A 24,414-nucleotide genomic window follows, 5' to 3' on the forward strand; every position below is an offset into this window, starting at 1 on the left:
TCTCCACCTGTCTGTCTCTCTGCCTGTCTGTCTCTCTGCCTGTCTGTCTCTACACCTGTCTGTCTCTCAGGTGTTGGACTGGGTGGAGCAGCACGGCGAGGTTTTCCTCAACAAACACAGCGGCGTGGGGAAGTCTTTGCACCGAGCGCGAGCGCTGCAGAAACGCCACGACGACTTCCAGCAGGTCGCACAGGTAACCCTCAGGACAGACTTCATGAGGACGAGAGCAGGAAGAGGAGGAGGTGCTAACTGTGTGTGTGTGTGTGTGTGTGTGTGTGTGTGTGTGTGTGTGTGTGTGTGTGTGTGCCAGAACACTTACACTAATGCAGAGAAGCTTCTGGAAGCAGCAGATCAGCTGGCTCAGTCTGGAGAGTGTGAGGAGGAGGAGATCTACCAGGCGGCCCGAGACCTGGAGCTCCGCATGCAGGTAACTCCGTCAGAGAGGAGGGCCAATCAGTGAAGACCACAGAGAGCAGAGAACCAATCAGTGAACACATGAAGACGTGTTTGTTTTTATGTTATTCCTTCACACACACCGAGTGGGTGCGTTTGTTTCTGGCCTCAGCGCTGCACAGAAAACCTTTTTCTTTTGTCTGGGTGCGTTTGTTTCACTCGTCAGGGCAGCCTGTGTGGAGCTGGTGGATATAATTATTGTGGGTGTGTTTTGCAAAACCTGTTGGGTATGTTTGTTTTATGACCCAAGGCAACTCTGTGGCCCATGTGATGTTGTGTATGTTTTCTGTTTAGGTGCGTTTGTTTTTACTTTGTGTAGAATGTGTAGAAAAAGCTTTGGGCTGGAAGACTTTTATTCTGAAAAGCAGTTACAGGTGGAGTTTGTATGATGAGCCAATGAGCATGACTCATTCTCTTTTTTTCTTTCAAATAACTTTATTGAACCGTGCGTATAATAAATGAACAGTGATGGAGGAAGAACTGTGATTGTTGTGTGACTGGTGTCTCGTGTGTTTTCAGGCGTTCATCCAGCGAGTTGAACAAAGGAAGCTGCTGCTGGACCTCGCTGTGTCTTTCTACACACACACCAAGGAGGTAACACACACACACACACACACACACACACACACTATAATATAGATATATTATATAATACTATAATAACGTAATATTTGCAGTGATTAGAGGATAAAAACTGAGTTACTAGCTGCTACGTCTTCCTCCTCCTCCTCTTCCTCCTCCTCCTCTTCCCCCTCGTCCTCCTCCTCCTCCTCTTCCTCCTCCTCCTCCTCCTCTTCTTCTTCCCCCTCGTCCTCCTCCTCCTCCTCGTCCTCCTCCTCCTCCTCCTCTTCTTCCTCCTCTTCCTCCTCCTCCTCCTCCTCCTCAGCTCTCGGTCTGGATGGAGGGCCTCCAGAAGCAGCTCTCCTCAGACCTCTGTGTTTGTCCCGACACCGTCGAGGCTCTGCAGGCTCTCATCAGCCAGCAGCAGCAGCAGCAGGCCAACACACAGGTACCAGCTGACCTTTGACCCCTCACCTGAAGTCTGACCCCGGCATAACAACCTAACACCCCGCTGACCTCTGACCCCTCCCCTCTAACCCTCACACTAACCCCAACTCTAACCCTGACCTACAGGAAGCTGCGATGAGTGTCATCCGGGAAGGAGAAGACCTCATCCTGCAACTCAGGTACACAGAGAGAGTGGGTGCGTTTGATTTAGGCCTCAGCGCTGCACAGAAGGCCTTCTCTTTTGCTTGATTGGGTGCATTTGTTTCACTCATTAAGGCAGCCTGTGCGGCTGTGGTGTGTATCATTACTGTATTATGACTGAATGTATTCTGTGGGGGTGCGTTTGTTTTGTAACTTGGTCGTGTTAGTTTAAAATGTGTGGGTGTGTTTGTTTTATACTTTGGGTATGTTTGTTTTCTAGTTTAGCATTTTTCTGATCTGTATATTCTGTGCAGGCGTGTTTAATGTGTGTGAGTTTGTTTCACTCCACGGGGCAGCTCAGAGGCCTGTGTGGAGGAAGTGTGTGTCATGACTGTGGGTGCGTTTGTTTTCAGCTTTGTATAACCTGTGAGGGCGGGTTCGTCTTCAAATGCATATGGCCTGTGTGGGTGTGGTTGTTTTCAAGGTTGTGGTGTAGTTTGCATAATCTGTGTGGGTGCGTTTGTTTCACTGGAGTTGATGTATGTAAACATTGTGGGTGCGTTTGTTTTCAGGTTCATTTAGCCTGAGTTCATTTTTTATTTTGTATAATCTGCGTGGGAGCGTTTGTTTTGTAGTTTGTAAAGTCCAGCTGGTTGCGTGGTTCATTTTGTTTTCAGGCTTGTTTAACCATTTTAGGTGCGTTTGTTTCAGGCCCCAGGGCAGCTCGGTGGCTCATGTGGAGTCAGTGCTCCAGCAGCTGGAGGAGTCTCACGTTCAGCTGGAGGAGCTTTTCCACCAGAGGAAGATCCGATTGGATGTTTACCTGCAGCTCCGCATCCTGCACCAGTGCACGCTGGAGGTACTTTGTTTATTTTAGTTCAGTACTTCAGACTACAGATCCTGAACTCGCTTCACCGTGTCAACGCTGTGTGTATTCGTAGGTAACCGGGGAAATGGACGCCTGGAAGCAGGACCTACAGAAACAGTCCCAGGACTTCTCTGCAGAGAAGCTAGCATCGCCACGGCTAGCCGACTCCAACCAAGACAAGCTATCCCAGGACAAGCTAGCATTGGGCCAGTCACGGCTAGTGGAGGCTAGCCCCGAGGTGCTAACGTTAGCACAGCAGCGTATCCACAGGTAAACAGGCCAGTGAGACTCAGGACAACATTAAAAAAACAAAAGGCCACAGCAGGCTCTGACTGATTGGTTGATTGATCGGCAGGCACATGGAACGCAGGCTGGCGATGAATAATATGATCTATGAGGTCATCCAACAAGGTCACGACCTTCAGCAGTACATCACTGAGGTCCAGGCGTCAGGTAAGAGTCACACTGTTGATGTTAAGACTGCTTTTAGACAAAGAAACTGAAAGGGAACTAGGACTGAGACTTGGGGTACACCACAAGAACTGAGATAGGGACTACATGTGTCTACAGTGAGGGACTTCGTAGAGTTCTTTAGTGGGTATGCAAAGTTTCTTGATGAGCTTCTAGAGGTCCCTCAAGACTTCCAACTTGCTTGACAGAGACATGGTGGTTTTCCAAGGAGGTTCTTGAAGTCCATTACAGGATTCATTGAAAGGGATCTTCGACAGTACAAAGGTGATTAAGGGGGCAGATTTCAGCAGAGGGTGGTCCCTTCAGTGGTTGCTTCTTGGTTCCCTAAAGGGGTTTTAGAGGATCTTGGGTGGTTTCTCATTCTTCCAAAGGGGGCACCAGAGATCCTTAGAGTTGTCCCTAGTCCTTCCTTTGTGGGGTGTCAGAGGATCTTGGGTGGTTTCTGATGCTTCCTACGATTGTCTAAAGGTTTCAAGATGTTCTTGCGGAGATTCTTACAGTGCAGCTTGAGGCAGTTACACAGACCCTTGACATTGCTCCAATGGTCAGTCAAGGGGTCCTAGAAGTCTCCAGGAGGTAACGAAGGTTTTGAAGGTTTTGCCGTGGTCCCTAAGGACAGTGTATGTGTCATTGATAGGGTTCCAGGGGTCTTATGGTGGTTTCTAGTGCTCCCTCTGGGGTTCTCAGGGTCCCGTAGGAAGGATTGCTTTGACAGTGGTTCTTGAGGATGCACCAGGTGCAGTCCTTGGAGCTGGTTAGAGGTTCTTGAATTGGGGTTCAAGTCCTTTATAAGGTTTTCCATGTTCCTTAAGGAGGTTCCAGAGAGCCTTGAGAGGATATTCTCAATGGAGGTGCTTTTTAATGGGTCCTTGGGTGTTTTTTAGTGCTCCTTGTAGGGTTTCAGTGGTCCCCAAGGAGGATCCATTTAGTTCTACACTGGATTTACTGATATTTGAAGGTCCCAGGTCCCTTTAGTGATTTTTAGTGATTCCTGTGGGGGTACCAGAGGTTCTTGAAGGCTTTGATATATTTTGGATCGCGCTCCAGTTGTCCTTTGTCTGGATAATTGAGGGGAAAATTTTTCAGATTTTATTCTGGGGCTTTCAGCGGTTCTTCAGGGGCTCTTGGCTTTATGTGAGGGGGTTCTCACGGAGAGCCAACTGGAAAAAGGCAGAACAGTTCACAGAACAGGACCAGACCGGACAGGACAGGACATGTTCTGCTACAGTGAAGCATCACTCTGACCAGTTCAGTAACACACTCATGATATTAGGGGGGGAAAGGGGGGTAGAGAGGATAATGGGGGGAGGGGGAAAGAGGGATGGGGTTGTCATGGAAACTGCTCTCTGAAGCACACAGCTGGTCCCCATGGAAACCAGCATATTGAATTTGCCATGGAGACACACACATCCATGAGCACACGTATACACACATGAATGGAGATTAAAATGCACGTGTGTCATTACGCTGTGTGCGTGTGTGTGTGTGTGTGTGTGTGTGTGTGCGTCTGTGTGTGTGTGGGGGGGGTCAGGTATCGAGCTGTCGGAGGCGGAGGGAGGTCTGTCCTCTCAGGTGGAGGAGCTGCAGCGCCTCCTGCAGGACAAACAGAAGGAACTGCAGCAGATCGCAGATCACACACACACACACCTGGAGCAGAACCTGCAGCTGAGACACCTGCAGAGTCAGGTCAAACAGGTAACACACACACACACACACACCTGCAGTGACAGGTAACATCCTGGCCCTGTCGCCTGACCTGACCTCCACCTGTCTGTCTGTGTACCTGTGTCAGGTGCTGGGGTGGATCTCAGAGGGGGAGGTGATGCTGTCGTCCTGCATGTTGAACTCCAGCTGCCTGTCTGAAGCCGAGCAGCTGCAGAGGGAGCACGAGCGCCTCCAGCAGGCCATAGAGGTGACTGCACACACACACACACACACACACACACACACACACACACACTCACTGCTGTCCATCGCAGCAGACAGACCTAAAGGTTGCCATGGTAAACCAGGTGGACACACCTTGTGCTCTGTCCTCAGGCTCTGCTCCACGCCGACTCCCTGCAGAGGACCCATCAGGTGGCTCTGGCTCTGCAGCAGAGAGCCGAGCTGCTCGTCAGGTGAGAGTTTACAACAGTCCGGTCGTCACAGAGAAACTAAATACTCAAGTAGAAGTACCTCAAAAATATACTTCAGTTAAATACTCGTAACAGGAAGTGGAAATACTCCAGTAAAGTCTGGTGAAGTTATTATTATGAAGTACCAGACGGTGGTTTTATTTCTGTTGGTGTATGGAGGTGTTGATACAAGCTAGCAGTTTCCCCCTGCTTCCAGTCTTTATGCTAAGCTAGGCTAATCACCTCCTGACTCCAGCTCTGTGACCAACAGACAGAAAATCATGACGTGAAATGTTGAACTGATAATCAGATATTAACATTTCCCTCCAGAGCTCTGACTAAAACCAACATGATCGTCTCAATCATGTGACCTCTGACCTCTGACCCCCCCTCAGGTCCGGTCACTATGATCCAGATGCAGTGAGGTCTTGTGCTCAGACGGTGGCGCTGCATTGGCAGACTCTGATGCTGAGGATCGAAGACAGACTCAAACTGGTCAACGCCTCCGCCGCCTTCTACAGGACATCCCAGCAGGTACCTGTCCGTCTCACTGTCCCTACCTGTCTGTCTCACTGTCCCTACCTGTCTGTCTCACTGTTCCTACCTGTCTGTCTCACTGTCCCTACCTGTCCGTCTCACTGTTCCTACCTGTCTGTCTCACTGTCCCTACCTGTCTGTCTCACTGTCCCTACATGTCCGTCTCACTGTCCCTTCCTGTCTGTCTCACTGTCCCTACATGTCTGTCTCACTGTCCCTACATGTCTGTCTCACTGTCCCTACATGTCCGTCTCACTGTCCCTTCCTGTCTGTCTCACTGTCCCTACCTGTCCGTCTCACTGTTCCTACCTGTCTGTCTCACTGTCCCTACATGTCCGTCTCACTGTCCCTTCCTGTCTGTCTCACTGTCCCTACATGTCCGTCTCACTGTCCCTTCCTGTCTGTCTCACTGTCCCTACCTGTCTGTCTCACTGTCCCTTCCTGTCTGTCTCACTGTCCCTACATGTCCGTCTCACTGTCCCTACTTGTCTGTCTCACTGTCCCTGCCTGTCTGTCTGTGTCTCTGTGTGTCTTTGTGTCTACCACCTGTCTGTCTGTCCCTCCAGGTGTGCGGGGTGCTGGAGAGTCTGGAGCAGGAGTACCGCAGGGAGGAGGACTGGTGTGGAGGAGGAGATCGACAGCCGGAGCAACTCCTGCCGCTCATCAACAAACACATGGAGCAAAAGGAGGCGTTCCTCAAGGTGAGCAGACCCTGAATCGACCAATCAGAGCTCAGCACCTATAAAGAGGCGGGGCAGTTCGTCAGTCTGTGGTGAAGCAGTGTGTGATGTTTTATGAAACCAGAAACTCAACAGCAAAAAGGAAACGGATGGATTAAACAGTCTGATTGTTAGCTCTAATATTAGCTGCTAACATTAGCATGCCTGGCTAACTAGCTAAAAACCTACATTAGCAACTCAGGGCTACTTCCTGTAGCTACCTTTATTAGCTAACTGAGCTCATTTGTAGGGTCGCAGGTAAAAAAGGAAAAGGAAAGCCAGGTTTAGGACTGGAACACGACTTTATGGGGAGGTGGTCCTTGATGCTAATATATTGACGTTCAGACTAACATTAGCAGCAGCTGGTTAGCAACTCCAGCCTATCATGTTACTGTATGTTTGTTACAGGCCTCAAATGAAAACATCCTCACCTGTTAATGTTGATTCATTGAGTCGGGAGTTAGCTTCAGCCTCTGTTTAACACTAGCGAGCTAAAGCCGATAAGAGCTGCTAGTTGCTAACAAAAGATGAGACGCTAGTTTGTGTGTAACGCTCCTGTTTCCATGGCGACAGGCCTGCACTCTGGCCAGGCGGAACGCCGAAGTTTTCCTCAAGTACATCCACCGCAACAGCGTCACCATGGCGAACATCTCGGGCCACAGCGTCACCGTCTCCGGGGTAACGGGGGTCACCGAGGTCACCGGACACTCCAGGGTACCTGAGCAACAGGTCAAAGGTGAACACACACACACACACACGCACACACACTGAAGTTCAGTGTGAACAGAGCCCTGAACACACACCTACAGGTGTTCTGATCCAGGTGTGTGTGTGTGTGTGTGTGTGTGTGTGTGTGCAGGTATCCTCAGCGAGCTGCTGCAGAGGGAGAACCGGGTCCTTCACTTCTGGACTTTAAAGAAACGCAGACTGGATCAGTGTCAGCAGTACCTGATGTTCCAGAGCCACGCCCAGCAGGTACACCTGAGCACCTGAGCTGCTCCTGACGTCATTAGTTAAGACTACTGGTGGATCAGTAACTAAGTACATTTACTCTACTACTGTGTTTACAGGTAGTTGTTTGTTACTTTATACTTCTGCTCGACTACATCTCATTGGCAGAATGTAACTAATTACATTTACTCGAGTACTGTACTCAGGTAGAATTTGTAGGTACTACACTGAAGTATTTCTGTCAGTAATGTAACTGTAACTGTACCTGAACGTGTCTTTTGGCTGCAGGCTCTTGATTGGCTGCAGCAGTCAGGTGACCACTACCTGTCCACGCACACGTCGCCGGGGGCAACGGTGGCTGAGACGCAAGAACTGCTGAACCAACACCGAGAGTTCTGTGTGTCGGCCAAGGTGAGCACACACACACACACACACACGCACACACACACACACACACACCACACCTGCATCACTCACCTGTCCGTCTACCTTTCAGCACACACAGGAGAAGGTTCACCTGCTCATCCAATTGGCTGAGAGCATGCTGGCCAAAGGCCACGCCCACCGCACCGAGCTCCGCCGCTGCGTCTCCACGGTGGACAAACGTTACCGTGACTTCACCGTCAGGGTGGGACAGTACCGCCACCTGCTGGAGACGGCGCTCGGAGGCTGCTCACAGGTAAAACACTTCCTGTCTCGTTAAGTTTAATCGATCTGTTCGTTAAGGTTCTCTAACGAGCCAACGTACGGTGTCCCCAGCAGGACAATAAGGACCTGGAGCTGGAGCTCATCCCCAACAGTCTGTCGGACTCCGACCCCGAGGTCAACCTGTCCGACCCCAGTCACCAGGTCAGCGACGAGAAGAGACGCTCGGCCCGCAAGAAGGAGTGAGTACTGAGAGTACTGAGAGTACTGAGAGTACTGATACTACTGAGAGTACTGAGAGTACTGAAAGTACTGAGAGTACTGAGAGTACTGAGAGTTCTGATACTACTGAGAGTACTGAGAGTACTGATACTACTGAGAGTACTGAGAGTTCTGAGAGTTCTAAAAGTACTGATACTACTGAGAGTACTGAGAGTACTGAGAGTACTGATACTACTGAGAGTACTGAGAGTTCTGAGAGTTCTGAGAGTACTGATACTACTGAGAGTTCTGAGAGTTCTGAGAGTACTGATACTACTGAGAGTACTGAGAGTTCTGAGAGTTCTGAGAGTACTGATACTACTGAGAGTACTGAGAGTTCTGAGAGTTCTGAGAATACTGAGAGTTCTGAGAGTACTGAGAGTACTGATACTACTGAGAGTACTGAGAGTTCTGAGAATACTGAGAGTTCTGAGAGTACTGAGAGTACTGAGAGTACTGATACTACTGAGAGTACTGAGAGCACTGAGAGTACTGATACTACTGAGAGTACTGAGAGCACTGAGAGTTCTGAGAGTACTGAGAGTACTGAGAGTACTGATACTACTGAGAGTACTGAGAGCACTGAGAGTACTGATACTACTGAGAGTACTGAGAGTTCTGAGAGTTCTGAGAATACTTAGAGTTCTGAGAGTACTGAGAGTACTGATACTACTGAGAGTACTGAGAGTGCTGATACTACTGAGAGCACTGAGAGTTCTGAGAGTACTGAGAGTACTGATACTACTGAGAGTACTGAGAGCACTGAGAGTTCTGAGAGTACTGAGAGTACTGATACTACTGAGAGTACTGATACTACTGAGAGTACTGAGAGTTCTGAGAGTTCTGAGAGTACTGAGAGTACTGAGAGTACTGATACTACTGAGAGTACTGAGAGCACTGAGAGTACTGATACTAGTGAGAGTACTGAGAGTACTGAGAGTACTGAGAGTACTGAGAGCACTGAGAGTACTGACAGTACTCAATCAGATAAATGTAGTGTAGTGGAAGTATAAAGTAGCAGGAAAGGGAAATACTCAAGTAAAGTAAAAATACCTTAAAACTGTATTCAATTACTTTTCATCACTGTGCTTTGGTAACGTGTGTGTGTGTGCGTGTGTGTGTGCATGTGTGTGTGTGTGTGCGTGTGTGTGCGTGTGTGTGTGTGTGTGTGTGTGTGTGCGTGTGTGTGTGTGTGTGTGCGTGTGTGTGTGTGGTCAGGTACATCATGGCGGAGCTCCTTCAGACAGAGCGAGTGTACGTCAGAGATCTGCAGGAGTGTATCGAGGTACACACTTTACAGTACAGTACTGCAGTACTATTACCACACTGCACACATAGTACTACAACCCAGTCCGGTACTTCATAACAGTAGTACTTTGTCCTGCAGACGTACCTGTGGGAGATGACGAGCGGCTCCGAGGACGTCCCACCTGGTCTCACCAACAAGGACGACATCGTGTTCGGAAACATCCAGGACATCTACGAGTTCCACAACAGGTACTGCAAATATATGTACTGCAACAGGTACTGCAACATGTACTGCAAATATATGTACTGCAACAGGTACTGCAACATGTACTGCAAATATATGTACTGCAACAGGTACTGCAACATGTACTGCAAATATATGTACTGCAACAGGTACTGCAAATATATGTACTGCAACAGGTACTGCAACATGTACTGCAAATATATGTACTGCAACAGGTACTGCAAATATATGTACTGCAACAGGTACTGCAAATATATGTACTGCAACAGGTACTGCAAATATTTGCACTGCAAATATATGTACTGCAAATATATGTACTGCAACAGGTACTGCAAATATATGTACTGCAACAGGTATTGCAAAAATATGTACTACAAATATATGTACTGCAACATTTACTTCAACATGTACTGCAAATATATGTACTGCAACATGTACTGCATTATGTAGTGCAGTAGGAAACATAAAATGTACTACAGTGTATTTACTTTTGCAGTACTGTGTGTACTAATGCAGTACTCTGTGTACTAATGCAGTACTATGTGTACTAACGCTGTACTCTGTGTACTAACGCAGTACTCTGTGTACTAACACAGTACTGTGTGTACTAACACAGTACTCTGTGTACTAACGCAGTACTGTGTGTACTAACGCATTACTGTGTGTACTAACGCAGTACTCTGTGTATTAACGCAGTACTGTGTGTACTAACGCAGTACTGTGTGTACTAACGCAGTACTCTGTGTTTTAACGCAGTACTCTGTGTACTAACGCAGTACTGTGTATTAACGCAGTACTGTGTGTACTAACGCAGTACTCTGTGTACTAACGCAGTACTCTGTTTTGCAGTATCTTCCTGAAGGAGCTGGAGAACTACGAGCAGCTGCCTGAGGACGTTGGTCACTGCTTCGTTACCTGGGTAACCAGTTTGTTTTTGTTTTGGATTGATTGAAAATATAAACAGCAGACTGATATTTTCAAAGTAAAACTTCCTGTTGGTGTCTCAGGCCGATAAGTTCCACATGTACGTGACGTACTGCAGGAACAAACCCGACTCCAGTTTACTGATCCAGCAGCACGGCGCCGGATTCTTCGAGGTGAGACAGAACCAACACCTGTCTGAGATACTCAGTACTTTTTACTTAATTACTAATCATTAAGAGTAACTAATGATGTAATGGAGTCCAGTAGTTTTATGACTGAAGTGATCTGAAGTGAACTGAAATGAACTGAAGTGATCTGAAGTGAACTGAGGTGATCTGAGGTGATCTGAAGTGATCTGAGGTGAACTGAGGTGATCTGAAGTGATCTGAAGTGATCTGAGGTGATCTGAAGTGAACTGAAGTGATCTGAAGTGACTTCAGTGTTATTTCCTGAGGTTTCAGCTCAGATCAGACGAGCGGACAGAAAGCTGATCGAGTGTTGAGCTGGTCTATGAGGCCGGACTGACGGAAACCACTGACCTAAAAATGATTTAGTCGGGTCAGCTCAGCTGGCTGAAAGCTAAATTTATCTCAGTGACACAATTGAACTACGGTGGAGAACGTTTAGGACCAAACCACGAAGGCTCAAGGTCTCCGGCCTGGTTTGTAACTGTGTGTTTGTGTGCAGGAGGTCCAGAGGAGACACGGTTTAGCCAACTCCATCTCCTCCGCTCTCATCAAACCGGTTCAGAGGATCACCAAATACCAGCTGCTGCTCAAGGTAACGCATTCAAAACACTTCCCCCGAAACGACAGTTAAACTTAGAGGAGAACTGAAGCAACGCTCAGTGTTTGTTCCTTCTGGCTGTTTGGAAAACACGACACCTCGGAGGATTTCACTGAGAGCAGCTTTAAATCCAGAACCCTTCACACGGAGCCCAGAGGAACCAGGCCGAGCGCTCAGAATAATACATGAGACACACTTTATGTTTGTCTCAGCAGCAGCAGCGCCTGTGAAGGCCTCTTCTTCTTCTGCGTTGTCTCTTTTATGAGTTTAACGTGAAGTTTCTTCAATTTAAAGTAGTAAAGCTGGTTGTTTCAGAACGGACTCGTGTGGTTCTGTGTTGGTAGGAGCTGCTGGCGTGCTGCGAGGAGGGGAAAGGTGAGATCAAAGAAGGTCTGGACGTGATGCTGAGCGTTCCAAAGAGAGCCAACGATGCTATGCATGTTAGCATGCTGGAAGGTAACAGCCACAGATGATGTGTACCATGACGTCACGATATCTCACTGCACGATTATCATGACATGACCTTGCTGTGATGTCCCTCTCAGGTCTGGAGGAGGGTCTGGAGGTGCAGGGCGAGCTCCTCCTCCAGGACTCCTTCCTGGTTTGGGAGCCGAAGTCTCTGATCCGAAAGGGGCGGGACCGGCACCTCTTCCTGTTCGAGCTGTCACTCATCTTCAGCAAAGAGATCAAAGACTCGTCCGGACGAACCAAATACCTCTACAAGAGCCGACTGAGGGTAACGAGCACAGACAGAGTTATACTTTAAATGAACTTCGTCAGTTTGAGTTAGTTACTGTGAAGCGTACAGCAGAAAACAATTTAGTGTTGTTGTAATAACGCTGACACAGTTTAAATAAGTGATCTAACAGAAGCTTGACCACACCAAATTGTGATTTGTCAAAAACTGATAAGCCAGTTACGGCTACTGTGCTAAGCTACGTAGCTTTTGTTAGTTTAGCTGTTACTTGATTTAGATTCTTCCTTTTTTATGCGCATAACGACTTATTTACAAAGATGTTATTCACCAGAATTGTTAAATTTTTCTTATTTAGTTAACAGTTGCTGTGGCTATCTCAAGCTAGCTTTAGCATGATTTGGCTCTCTTGCTTTAGCTAGCTGTGTGGTTGAGTGTTTTCTAGCTGTGTATTGTCTAAACTGCATATTTAACATGCTGTTTTCTTTGGAATAAAACATAAAACATTTGGCATAAGAAATGTTAACAAGTCAGATTTTGGTCTTAACCTAATTTTTGGCTAAATATGGAGTTAGTTGGCAACATTGTGTTCTTGACTTGGCTGGTTGAAATAACACATTTAGTAGACTTGATTTGAGTAAAACCAGATTTAAAATCAAGCAAAATATGATATAAACTGCTGGAAGTTAATCAATATTGAGATACTAATCAAATTAAAATAAATACATCAGTAAAGTAAAAACTTCGACAGAACAAACAGACGTATATTTTATATTTTTATGATCCTTTTGAAATTTGGTTTTCTGTCAGTAAAAATACCAATAAAGTCTGTTTCGATGCATCATGATTACATTTATTCATTGTTACAATCAGTCGAGCCTTTCTCCATGAACACGAGTCACCACGTAACGCCCACATTTCAAAATTGTATGACACTACATGCAGATGATACTGTATTGTTTTTGAGGAATCTTGACAGAATTGTTGTTTGCTAACTAGCTCAGAAGTTAGCAGGTGAAAACCCGACATTTCCTTATTTTGCTAACTCATGATAAAAGCTTTAAAATAACAAAACAACAAAACAACGCAGGACTTTTATTGTGAAGAATATACAGAAAATGAAATGAGCCTTTACTAAATTAGTGGATTCTTTGCACAGATTATTTAACAGACTTCCTAAATCGAGATTACAAATGTATTAGTTTCATTCAAAGGCAGTAAAAATGTCCCAGTGAGAGTTGACATGGTTTCAGGGGACAGACTGATTCACTGTCCCCATAAGAAGGTAAGAAAACATGTCAAATGTCCTCATGATCCAGGTAAATGAGAGGCACCTGTGTCCTCACGATGTCCCTGCTGTCTCACTCTTCCTCCCTGTGACTCTCAGACCTCAGAGCTCGGTGTGACGGAGCACATAGAGGGCGATCCCTGTAAGTTCGCTCTCTGGGTCGGACGAACGCCGACGTCCGACAACAAGACGGTCCTGAAGGTACGTGCACCTGATGACGCTTTAATCATCACGCAGGTGTGTGACATCATGTTAAGGTCAGTCTCCCTCCGCAGGCGTCATCGTTGGAGCTGAAGCAGGAGTGGGTCCGCAGCATTCGACAGGTGATCCAGGAGAGGCGGGGCCACCTGCGGGGGGCGCTGAGGGAGCCCATCCCCCTACCCAAGACACCGAACCCGACCCTGGGCCGGCAGCGCAGCATCAGCCGCAGGTCAGAGCAGAAACACTGTTAACACGTCCATGTTAGATGCCTGCCGGCATGTGGCCCGCAACCTCTGACCTTTGAGCCTCATGGCTGCTGTTAGAACTGTAACTCCAGGACATTCTGTCCTCTGAACACACCAAACTCCATTCAGAAATCACTCAATTTATGGCTGTCCTGCTCATTAACTGGCACCTCGTACAACCAGCACAGAAAGAATCGCCTGCTCATCACTTGACTTCACTGACACAGTTTCTGCTGATGAAACTGTGTCGCTCTGATCTCAGTTTTGGCTAAAATTCACATCTTTGCTTCGTCCTTTAACTCCAGTTGTTTGTGCAAAGATTGTTCGAACCGACAAATAAAAACATTAATGTTCCAGTTTCCAGAGACGCCGAACAGTTTGAAGCAAATTTAAACCAAAGTCACAACACGCAGACGTCAGGGACGACTTTGATGCTGTTTGGCTTTTTTAATAATCCCTTTAATATATTGTCACATTAATTATCAACACATCTGGGATGAGCTCCTGAATGTGTAACTGAAAAGTTACCTGATGCTGCAGCGTCACGTCATGTCTGTCACTTCTTCCCTCTGGTGATCATGTGTTACTTTGCTGTGAGCTTGTTGCAGCTTTAATTCACTGAATGTTTTGGTATAATTCTGCTGATGTTGGTGAAACTGGACACTGACACACGTCCTGTGTAACGCTGGTGTTGTGAGGCGTCTCACGTGGGCCGGGCCGGAGATCGACGTGACAGAAATAAAAGTTCAGGGAAAACAGACCTAAAGTACAGTGACATGGTGTCCGTATACTCTTGTCCACATGTTGTATTTGACACCGCTCATGTGTCGACGGGCAGGAAGTCAAAACGTTTGTGTGTCCGTCCTTCAGGGAGACGAGCGAGGACGCAGACAGTCTGGGCGATGCCAGCAGTCAGCCCGACACCGTCTCCATCGCCTCCCGCACCTCGCAGAACACCGCCGACAGCGACAAGGTAACACACACTCACACACACACACACTCACACTCTGTGTATCCACAGGGGTGTGTCCCACACTCATGACCTCATCACTGGCTGCAGCTGGCTGGGTGTGTGTGTGTGTGTGTGTGTGTGTGTGAGGGAGTTTCCTCTGAGTCGTCTGAGTCTTTCTACAAACTCTCACTTCTCTCTGCTCTCCTGACGAGGTACGTTTGATTTCTTTAACTCTACCTGCTGTAGGTTAGTGGGGGGGGGGGGTCCGTGGCTGTGACCTCTGACCCCGACACTGTTCAGAGCGCAGGAGCTGAAGCCGGAGCTCATGTTGACCTGTTGGTGCAGCTTACAGACTGTTCTTCTCGTTCTAATGGGATTTATCCTCATTACTGATGATCATTGATCAGTTCAGGTATCAATACTCATCACGACAACAGTATCAGTCTGAGCATTTATATTGAACTGCTGCTGAATCGATCAGTCGATTAATCAATCAGACGACTGAAAGAAATATCAGTGGAAGTGTTCTGATGATCCATCGGTCGTTCAGTCAAACATCGTCTACAGGTTCATTAAGCTTGATGTGACCTTCCACCAAACTCCATTCAGTTTTTATCACGTTTTACTCTGAAGGATCCTACAGAGAGATTCATCTCCAACTTCAGCATTTTTCACAATATTTTGACATTTTAATAAACTAATAACACAAGAATCAATCGATTAATCATGAAAATAATGAATCCATAATGAAAACGATCATTAGCTGCGGCTTTATTTTCACTCATGAGATCATTGAGGAGTTGATCCATCGACAGCGCGTCAAAACAAAGAGAAGATGAAGACGGTAAAACTGTTGTTCTGTCGGATCAGTTAGAAGAAATAAGTCAAGTAACAGTTATTATAAAACAGTCATGTGAAACTGCTACATAACTATGATTTATATTGAGTCTAAAATATGTGAAATAAACAGTGTTGAAATGTAACTAAGTACATTTACTCAAGCACCTACTCAGAGTAATCAGTTACTCAGTTCCTCTGACGTGATGATGAAATATTAAATACTTTTGTCTGAATATTTGTTCTCACCAAAGACACAAGAAGTTTCTTTTTACCCGAGTATTTCCATCGTATACTCCTTTCTACTTCTACTCCACTACATCTCAGAGGTAAATATTGTACTACATTTATGTGATTAGTTAAGTTAGTTAAGTTCCCAGAGGTCATACTCGAGTAAAAGTCTCAAAGTATCTGATGTTAAATGTACTCGAGTATCAAAGTACCAGTAAAGTAACTGATCATATATTTACATGTACAAACTGTGAGTCAGCTGATCGTCACTGTTTTTATCTGACTGATGAGAAAATCAATTCATTTAAAAATGTAATCTGTAAAGTAACTAGTAACTGAAGTAATCCCATCATGTAGTGGAGTAGAATGACGTTGTATTTGTTTGAGTCGTAGTTGAGTAAATGTACCGAGGTGTTTTCCATCAAACGTCACATCTGTGTTCGATTTGGACGGGAACACCCCCCCACCCTGTGTGTGTGTGTGTGTGTGTGTGTCTGTGTCTGTGTGTGTGTGTCTGTGTCTGTGTGTGTGTGTGTGTGTGTGTGTGTGTGTGTGTGTGTATTTCCTCCACCAGCTGGAGCCCATGTGCTCAGGTTCACTACAAGTCAACACACACACACTCAGAGTCTCTGGTAACTATGGTGACGATCACATGATGTTTTCTAGCTCCTTCCCGACCAATCAGATGTCAGCGCGCCCTGCTGTGATTGGCTGGGTAGACAACATATATCAGGATGATGTACGTTGGTTTCATGTCCTGTGAGTCGTCGCTGCTGACAGACGTCTCTGGGGACGACAGGAACCACGGTTCTGTTAGAACCTGGACATGACGGTGAAGGTTTAACACCACCAGCAGGTGGAGCTGTGAACACGGCGTTCACACCACCAGCAGGTGGAGCTGTGACCACGGTGTTCACACCACCAGCAGGTGGAGCTGTGACCACGGTGTTCACACCACCAGCAGGTGGTGCTGTGACCACGGTGTTCACACCACCAGCAGGTGGCGCTGTGAACACGGTGTTCACACCACCAGCAGGTGGTGCTGTGAACACGGTGTTCACACCACCAGCAGGTGGAGCTGTGACCACGGTGTTCACCAGCAGGTGGAGCTGTGACCACGGTGTTCACACCACCAGCAGGTGGAGCTGTGACCACGGTGTTCACCAGCAGGTGGCGCTGTGACCACGGTGTTCACCAGCAGGTGGAGCTGTGACCACGGTGTTCACACCACCAGCAGGTGGTGCTGTGAACACGGTGTTCACACCACCAGCAGGTGGTGCTGCAGCAGAACGATGCTGAGAGAGTTCATCAGTTGTTTGGAGCTTTAGACGAGGTCCATGTTGCTCCTCTGAGTCACTGGTTCTGCAGAATCAGGTTCTGTAATATTCAACAGTTTCCTCTGAAACTTCTAATGTTCACACCCGACCAGCTGCAGCACCGATGAGGTCATCACACTGCAGCACACACCCTTCTGGACTCACAGTTTGTGGGTGTGTCGGCCCGACTGATGCTACTACTGCTATTTTAAGAGCCTGTGGTACCAGTGATAACAAAGTTCTGATGATCAGTATACAGTACAGTATCAGTACACGCTGTCTGTAAGTAATCTGTCTGTGTGTCTGTCCAGCTGTCAGGAGGCTGTGAGTTAGTCGTGGTGCTGTTGGACTTCACCTCTGGAGGACCAGGAGAGCTCAGCGTTCGCTGTGGTCAGACTGTGGAGCTGGTGGAGCGTTCAGCTGAGCGGTCCGGGTGGTGTCTGGTCAGAACGACGGACCAGACGCCCCAACAGGTAATAAATCACATCAACTCAGTTCACTGTTTATTAATGACACTTATTAAAACGTGTGACACAAAGAAAACAAACGTCCTTCAGCGTCTGACTTCATCTTCTACCTCACGTCTCCTGCAGGAGGGTTTACTGCCGATGAGCGCCCTCTGTCTGTCACACTCCCACAGTGCAGCCGACATGGAGGGGCTGATCCCGGCCTCCACCACCTCCTCCAGCACGTCTTCTACCTGCACCACCACCTCCTCCTCCTGCAACTCCTCCACCACCAACACCACCACAGCCTCCTCCAACAGCTCCAACTCCTCCTCCACCCTGAGCGCCGGGCGGGGTGAGTGTCACATCTCACTTCCTGTCTGAACAGCATTGTTTACATTGTTTACATTGTTTACGTTGTTGTCACGTGTCACCAGCAGAACACGTTAGATCGGGTCGTGATGATGTCACGTGTGTCAGATAACAGTTAAGTTTCTGATCTTTGACTCGTTTCTTCATGAAAACAACAACACAGGCAGGAGAACACCTTGATATTATCTGAGGAACAAACGTGTCAACGTCTGACCTGAGCTGCTGACTCACATTAACACTCAGTGTAATGAAATGTTATGTTAAAATATGCAAATGAGCTTATCTAATTAAATATGTGCTAATTTGCATAAATGTCCAGATCAGAAACCTGAACTAAGACAACTAAACAACACGACCCGTCATGATCAGCTGTTCTCATTTTAAATTCCAATAAACTAATCAACATGTTTGATTTCTGTCTGTCGACCAACCACCTGCCAGCGCTGCAGCTCTTCCTGTGTTTGCCTGATGTCACTTCCTGTTTAACAGGCGGAGCTTTAAACATCCTCAGCACACGTCAAGATGTGTGCTGAGCTGTTGGGATGTCCCACGTCCTGTCTGTCTGTCTGTCTGTCTGTCTGTCTCCGTCTCTGTGTGAGCCGCTAAATATTTAAATTCGTGTTTGTAAAGTTGTAAACACACACACACACACACAGACACACACACACAGACAGACACACACACACAGACACACACACACAGACACACACACAGACACACACACAGACACACACACACACGTCCTCGTGTTCTTGTTCTGCAGCTCAGCATAAAAAATTAAACATATTTGTTTGTTTGTTAGAATCTGCTGCTCCACATCATCATCACTGACTGTCTCACACACTGACTGTCTCACACACAGTGACTGTCTCACACACTGTCCACACTAACGAGACGTCTGAGAGACAGTGTTTTCTCTGTTTTCAGCTTTTACTGAAAAGCATCTGTTTATGGCAGCTGAGGTACAAAGATAATAGTGTTTCATTAGTTTCACCACTGCAAAGGTGACGAACCCAACGTCCCCAAAGGTGACGAACCCAACGTCCCCAAAGGTGACGAACCAAACGTCCCCAAAGGTGACGAACCAAACGTCCCCAAAGGTAACAAACCCAACGTCCCCAAAGGTGACGAACCAAACGTCCCCAAAGGTAACAAACCCAACGTCCCCAAAGGTGACGAACCAAACGTCCCCAAAGGTGACGAACCCAACGTCCCCAAAGGTGACGAACCAAACGTCCCCAAAGGTGACGAACCAAACGTCCCCAAAGGTAACAAACCCAACGTCCCCAAAGGTGACGAACCAAACGTCCCCAAAGGTAACAAACCCAACGTCCCCAAAGGTGACGAACCAAACGTCCCCAAAGGTAACAAACCCAACGTCCCCAAAGGTGACGAACCAAACATCCCCAAAGGTGACGAACCAAACGTCCCCAAAGATGACGAACCAAACGTCCCCAAAGATGACGAACCAAACGTCCCCAAAGGTAACAAACCAAACGTCCCCAAAGGTGACGAACCAAACGTCCCCAAAGGTGATGAACCCAACGTCCCCAAAGGTAACAAACCAAACGTCCCCAAAGGTGACGAACCAAACGTCCCCAAAGGTAACAAACCAAACGTCCCCAAAGGTGACGAACCAAACGTCCCCAAAGGTGACGAACCAAACGTCCCCAAAGGTGACGAACCCAACGTCCCCAAAGGTGACGAACCAAACGTCCCCAAAGGTGACGAACCCAACGTCCCCAAAGGTAACAAACCAAACGTCCCCAAAGGTGACGAACCAAACGTCCCCAAAGGTAACAAACCCAACGTCCCCAAAGATAACGAACCCAACGTCCCCAAAGGTGACGAACCAAACGTCCCCGAAGGTGACGAACCAAACGTCCCCAAAGGTGACGAACCAAACGTCCCCAAAGGTGACGAACCCAACGTCCCCAAAGGTAACAAACCAAACGTCCCCAAAGGTGACGAACCAAACGTCCCCAAAGGTGACGAACCAAACGTCCCCGAAGGTGACGAACCAAACGTCCCCAAAGGTGACGAACCAAACGTCCCCAAAGGTGACGAATCGTCCGTCCACACTGGGTCCAGGTGGAGGCACTGAAGCGTTCTGTTGGTGTCAGTAAATGAAAGCAGTTCAGATCTAATGAGAGTGAGTGTAGTCTCACTGATAAGACACCTCTGTCTCAGTCTTAATCTGTAATCTGGTTTGGCAAGACGCCTCCCTAACACACAAAGCACACACGCACACACACACGCACACACAGACACACACTCACACACACACACACTCACACACACACACACTCACACACACACACTCACACACACTCACACACACAGACACACACTCACACACACACACTCTCACATACACACACACACAGACACAAACACACTCACACACACACACACTCACACACACTCACACTCACACACACTCACACACACACACTCACACTCACACACACTCACTCACACTCACACACACTCACACACACACACTCACACACACACTCACACACACACGCACACAGACACACACAGAGGTGAGACAGTTCAGGGCTGGACGTTGACCTGAAGGAGTTTCAGACTCAACAGGAATCTGCAGTCTAACATCCGGACGACCTGCTGAGTGACTGAACAATAGAAGCTGCAGGTTAAAAATAATCTCCTCTTTAACTTCAGACTTTTGTTTTTGCTCTAAGTTTCACGTTTACTTTATTTCCATTTTAACCATCTTTGAAACTTTTTTTGTATTTTTCTAAATGTGTTCAATTTGTTTTTGCTTCAATTTTTTAAATTTTACATAATTTATTTTTTCATGTATTTTACTTTTTGTTTATTTTATCAGCAAGATTATTTCTAATTTTTAAATTTTATATGAACATGTGATAATAATTGTATATTATTGTCACATGTTCTTTCACTGTTTATTATTATTTTCCCAGTTTTAGTTTAATTTGATTGTATTATTTTAATATCAGCAGTGACTCTGTTTTATAAACATAATGAGACTCCTGGAGCAAATTCTCAGTCTGTTAGCCACGCCCACCGACCATCTGACCCCGCCCCTGTGTGGTTTAGCCCCGCCCCTGTCGTCCTCTGACTCCTCTGCAGTTGGTCACATTCAGTCCTGTGGAGAGAAACACGTCTGTCTCTGTGTTTCCTCCCGTCGCCGATCGTTTTTATTATTTTTCCTGAATGGATTGACGTGGAAGCATGCGGCGGGGCAGAAGTGCATGCTGGGATTGTTCTGCCGTTTGGGGGTGGATTGTGAGAGAGGGAGAGGACGAGCGAGGTGGGTTCTGAGAGAGAGAGCAGATGTGTGTTGGTTAATGAGTGATAGGTGACTCTCTCTCTGTGTGTCTCAGTCTGTTGTATTGTCTCTCGCCCATCTCAGCACACAGTAACGCAAAGGACATGTAGGAATGTTAGCGAGGTGCATGTTTGTGTTTATGTTGAACAGGACGGACAGGTTCACACACACACACACACACAGCCAACATACAGTGTGTGTGTGTGTGTGTGTGTGTGTGTGTGTGTTGAGTCTGCAGGAGGTCGTCCTCACCAGCCTGAAAGAAGAAGCTGTCTCACTCTCTTGTAATGTTTCTATCAGCAGTGGTTACAATGTGGCATTAATACCACGCTGTAAAAAATACTCTGTTACAAGCAGGGATGAAGATGTTTTTTACAGTGCGATAACCTTTTTTATCTCAGTTTCGCTGCAGGTGTTATGATTATGATTATGATTATTGTTGTCACAGACAATGACCGTCAGTTAAATTAATTCAGTAGTGATGGTTTCTTAAATTTCACTAAACATTGTGTCCTGACGACATGAAACTGGATATAGAGTTGAGGTATTATTTTTTAAATAACACTAACATGGCAGATTTCAGGTTCAGGGAATTTACACGGTAAGATAATCGTCAACTTCACACTATGATTATACCTTAAAACTGTATATCGCTGCAACATTCGTTACAAGTAACAGTCCAGAATTACAGATACGAGTTGAGTCAAACTACAAGTTATACTAACAAAATGTACTTGAAGTATCAATAGTAAAAGTACTCATTATGCAACCTTTTTAAATCGCATGCAACAAGATAAAAATACCATGAATGGTATGGTTGGTGAGGCAGCTCTTACCTCGTATGTAACAAGACAACAAACCAAACAAGCCTTAAAGTAACGATGTTTTCTGACTCGTAAAATACACATTTATCTCAGAGTATACAGACGGGAAACGTTGGTGTGGTGTTTCAGCTTTCAGGAAACTTCTTTTAAATAAACTCTAGATGAGAAAACATCAAATGAACCGTAAGAGAGACGGAGCTTTAGCTTTATAAACAGAATAACAGAGGACAGAGAATCCTGCCCTGTGGAGCACCACAGAGGGAAGAAACAAAGGTCCAGTTTGTCAGGTTTAGGAGGATCGATTGATTGATTCTGATATTTTATGATCACTCCAAACATTAAACCAGTATGTGTGTGTTTGTCTCTGCAGAGTCCGGTCTGTACAGCTCGGACGGTCCAGGCCTCCAGACTCAGACCAGCCAAAGTGAGACAATAATCACTGAATTTACCCATCGTCCTGATGTGCAGTGAACTCATCACGCTGACGACACCTCCTTGTTCTCCTCTCTCAGGTGCCACCTCCCCCACAGTGTATGGAGTAGGCGGAGCTCCAGGGGGCGCCGTCGGCTCCCCGGGGCCCAAACGCAGCGTCTCAGGAACTGGAAACACCCTGAAGGTAACAGCTGCATATCCTGATCGCAGTACTGTGGAGTACAAGTGTGAAATACTTGAAAATACTCAAAAGTACAAGAACCTCAAAATTGTACTAATGTACAGTACTTGAGTAAATGTACTTAGTTACTTACTAAGATGAAATGGAGTAGAATTACATATAACAGAAAATGAAAACACTGAAGGAAAGCAGCTCAAATTTGTATTTGAGTAAACGTACTTAGTTACATTTCATCACTGACATGTAGTGGATTAGAAGTACAAAGTAACAGAAAGTGGAAATACTCAAGTATATTGCAAGTACCTCAAAATTGTGCTTAATTACAGTACTCGAGTAAATGTACTTTGTTACATGACATCACTGCGACGTATTGGAGAGGAAGTATAAATTAAAAGAAAATGGAAATACTCAGGTAAATGTACTCAGTTACTTTCAGTAATAGTAACTGTGTTTGCTGCAGCGGTGGCTGACCAGTCCCGTCCGGAGGCTGAGTCAGGGGAAGGCTGACGGACAGAAGAAACCTCCAATCAGAACCAGGAGGCGGGACAACAGGCCAGAGCTGACCACGCCCCTCACTGGCAACGCACAGGCGGTACATAAACACACACACACACACACACACACACACACACACACACACACACACACAGTATAAAGAGTTAAAGAGTTTTTGTTTGTTTCTGCAGAAGGCGAGGAAGGAGGAGGCGGGGCAAAGTGGAGGGGAGGAGGAGCCAGAGGAAGAGAGCCACACCCCTCTACCACCTCCCATGCAGATCATCAAAGACCCCAACAACCCCGAGGTAACCACCACAGCACCAGACTCCCTTAACAAGTCACCTGATTTTAAGAGTTGTTGAGTTGAAGATACTTTACAAACTGTGTGAAACTCTGTCTCTGACTGATTCTTCATTATTTGTTCCTTCTTGTAAATTCAGCAAATGTTCTACATGAACTTCTTTCTGTCTTTGTGTTAAACATGGAGTCTGTTTGTCCCTGTGATGTTTATTTGGCTGTAAAGTTGATCCAGTGATAATAGGACTGGCTGACTGTCTCTGTGTCTCTTCAGGCTCTGGATTCAGATCAGGGCTCCAACGAGTCGGACACGGAGCAGCGAAACAAAGCACTGCGAGGACGCATGTAAGACTGGACCTCCATCACAACACTGTGACGATCTGTGAGAACATGTAGAAAGAGTCCAAGTGAACTTTTGTGTTTGCAGGTTTGTGGTGAACGAGATGATCCAATCAGAGAAGGACTACGTGAAGGATCTGGGAGTGATCGTTGAGGTGAGACTCAGATGTAATGGAGTAAAAGTACAGAGTAACAGAAAATGGAAATACTCAAGTAAAGAACAAGTACCTCAAAATGTACTTAAGTATAGTACTGTGTGTGTCTCAGGGCTTCATGTCCAGGCTGGAGGTCAGAGGGATTCCAGAGGACATGAGAGGAAAAGACAAGATCGTGTTCGGAAACATCCAGCAGATCTACGACTGGCACCGCGAGTCCGTCTAACACACACACACACACACACACACACACACATTAATAAGGAACACACACTGCTTCCTGTCCTCACACACACACTCTCACACTCACTGTGTGTGTGTTTTCAGTTTCTTCCTGGTTGAGTTGGATCGTTGTGTTCAGAATCACGACCTGCTGGCCGACCTCTTCATCAGACATGTGAGTCATCAACGTAGAGA

General features: G+C 46.6%; 1 protein-coding gene across 1 annotated transcript in view; it reads left to right on the forward strand.

The window, feature by feature from the left end:
• Positions 1-24,414, forward strand: part of LOC141020459 (kalirin-like) — a 43,942-nt gene that overhangs the window by 16,004 nt on the left and 3,524 nt on the right. The window contains exons 12-49 of the mRNA XM_073495547.1: positions 71-193; positions 311-427; positions 973-1,047; positions 1,340-1,462; positions 1,588-1,640; positions 2,314-2,461; positions 2,544-2,740; positions 2,826-2,923; positions 4,473-4,636; positions 4,734-4,853; positions 4,982-5,061; positions 5,454-5,592; positions 6,162-6,296; positions 6,888-7,050; positions 7,174-7,289; positions 7,554-7,676; positions 7,762-7,944; positions 8,028-8,152; positions 9,390-9,456; positions 9,559-9,668; positions 10,513-10,582; positions 10,671-10,760; positions 11,275-11,367; positions 11,718-11,829; positions 11,919-12,109; positions 13,455-13,556; positions 13,631-13,785; positions 14,672-14,774; positions 17,449-17,610; positions 17,731-17,938; positions 22,469-22,522; positions 22,611-22,714; positions 23,172-23,303; positions 23,398-23,511; positions 23,778-23,848; positions 23,931-23,997; positions 24,110-24,213; positions 24,325-24,394. Of these exons, the coding sequence (XP_073351648.1) occupies positions 71-193; positions 311-427; positions 973-1,047; positions 1,340-1,462; positions 1,588-1,640; positions 2,314-2,461; positions 2,544-2,740; positions 2,826-2,923; positions 4,473-4,636; positions 4,734-4,853; positions 4,982-5,061; positions 5,454-5,592; positions 6,162-6,296; positions 6,888-7,050; positions 7,174-7,289; positions 7,554-7,676; positions 7,762-7,944; positions 8,028-8,152; positions 9,390-9,456; positions 9,559-9,668; positions 10,513-10,582; positions 10,671-10,760; positions 11,275-11,367; positions 11,718-11,829; positions 11,919-12,109; positions 13,455-13,556; positions 13,631-13,785; positions 14,672-14,774; positions 17,449-17,610; positions 17,731-17,938; positions 22,469-22,522; positions 22,611-22,714; positions 23,172-23,303; positions 23,398-23,511; positions 23,778-23,848; positions 23,931-23,997; positions 24,110-24,213; positions 24,325-24,394 (4,461 nt within the window). The remainder of the gene's footprint in view (positions 1-70; positions 194-310; positions 428-972; positions 1,048-1,339; positions 1,463-1,587; positions 1,641-2,313; positions 2,462-2,543; positions 2,741-2,825; positions 2,924-4,472; positions 4,637-4,733; positions 4,854-4,981; positions 5,062-5,453; positions 5,593-6,161; positions 6,297-6,887; positions 7,051-7,173; positions 7,290-7,553; positions 7,677-7,761; positions 7,945-8,027; positions 8,153-9,389; positions 9,457-9,558; positions 9,669-10,512; positions 10,583-10,670; positions 10,761-11,274; positions 11,368-11,717; positions 11,830-11,918; positions 12,110-13,454; positions 13,557-13,630; positions 13,786-14,671; positions 14,775-17,448; positions 17,611-17,730; positions 17,939-22,468; positions 22,523-22,610; positions 22,715-23,171; positions 23,304-23,397; positions 23,512-23,777; positions 23,849-23,930; positions 23,998-24,109; positions 24,214-24,324; positions 24,395-24,414) is intronic.

Source organism: Pagrus major, chromosome 24, assembly GCF_040436345.1.
Source record: "Pagrus major chromosome 24, Pma_NU_1.0".
Taxonomy (NCBI): domain Eukaryota; kingdom Metazoa; phylum Chordata; class Actinopteri; order Spariformes; family Sparidae; genus Pagrus; species Pagrus major.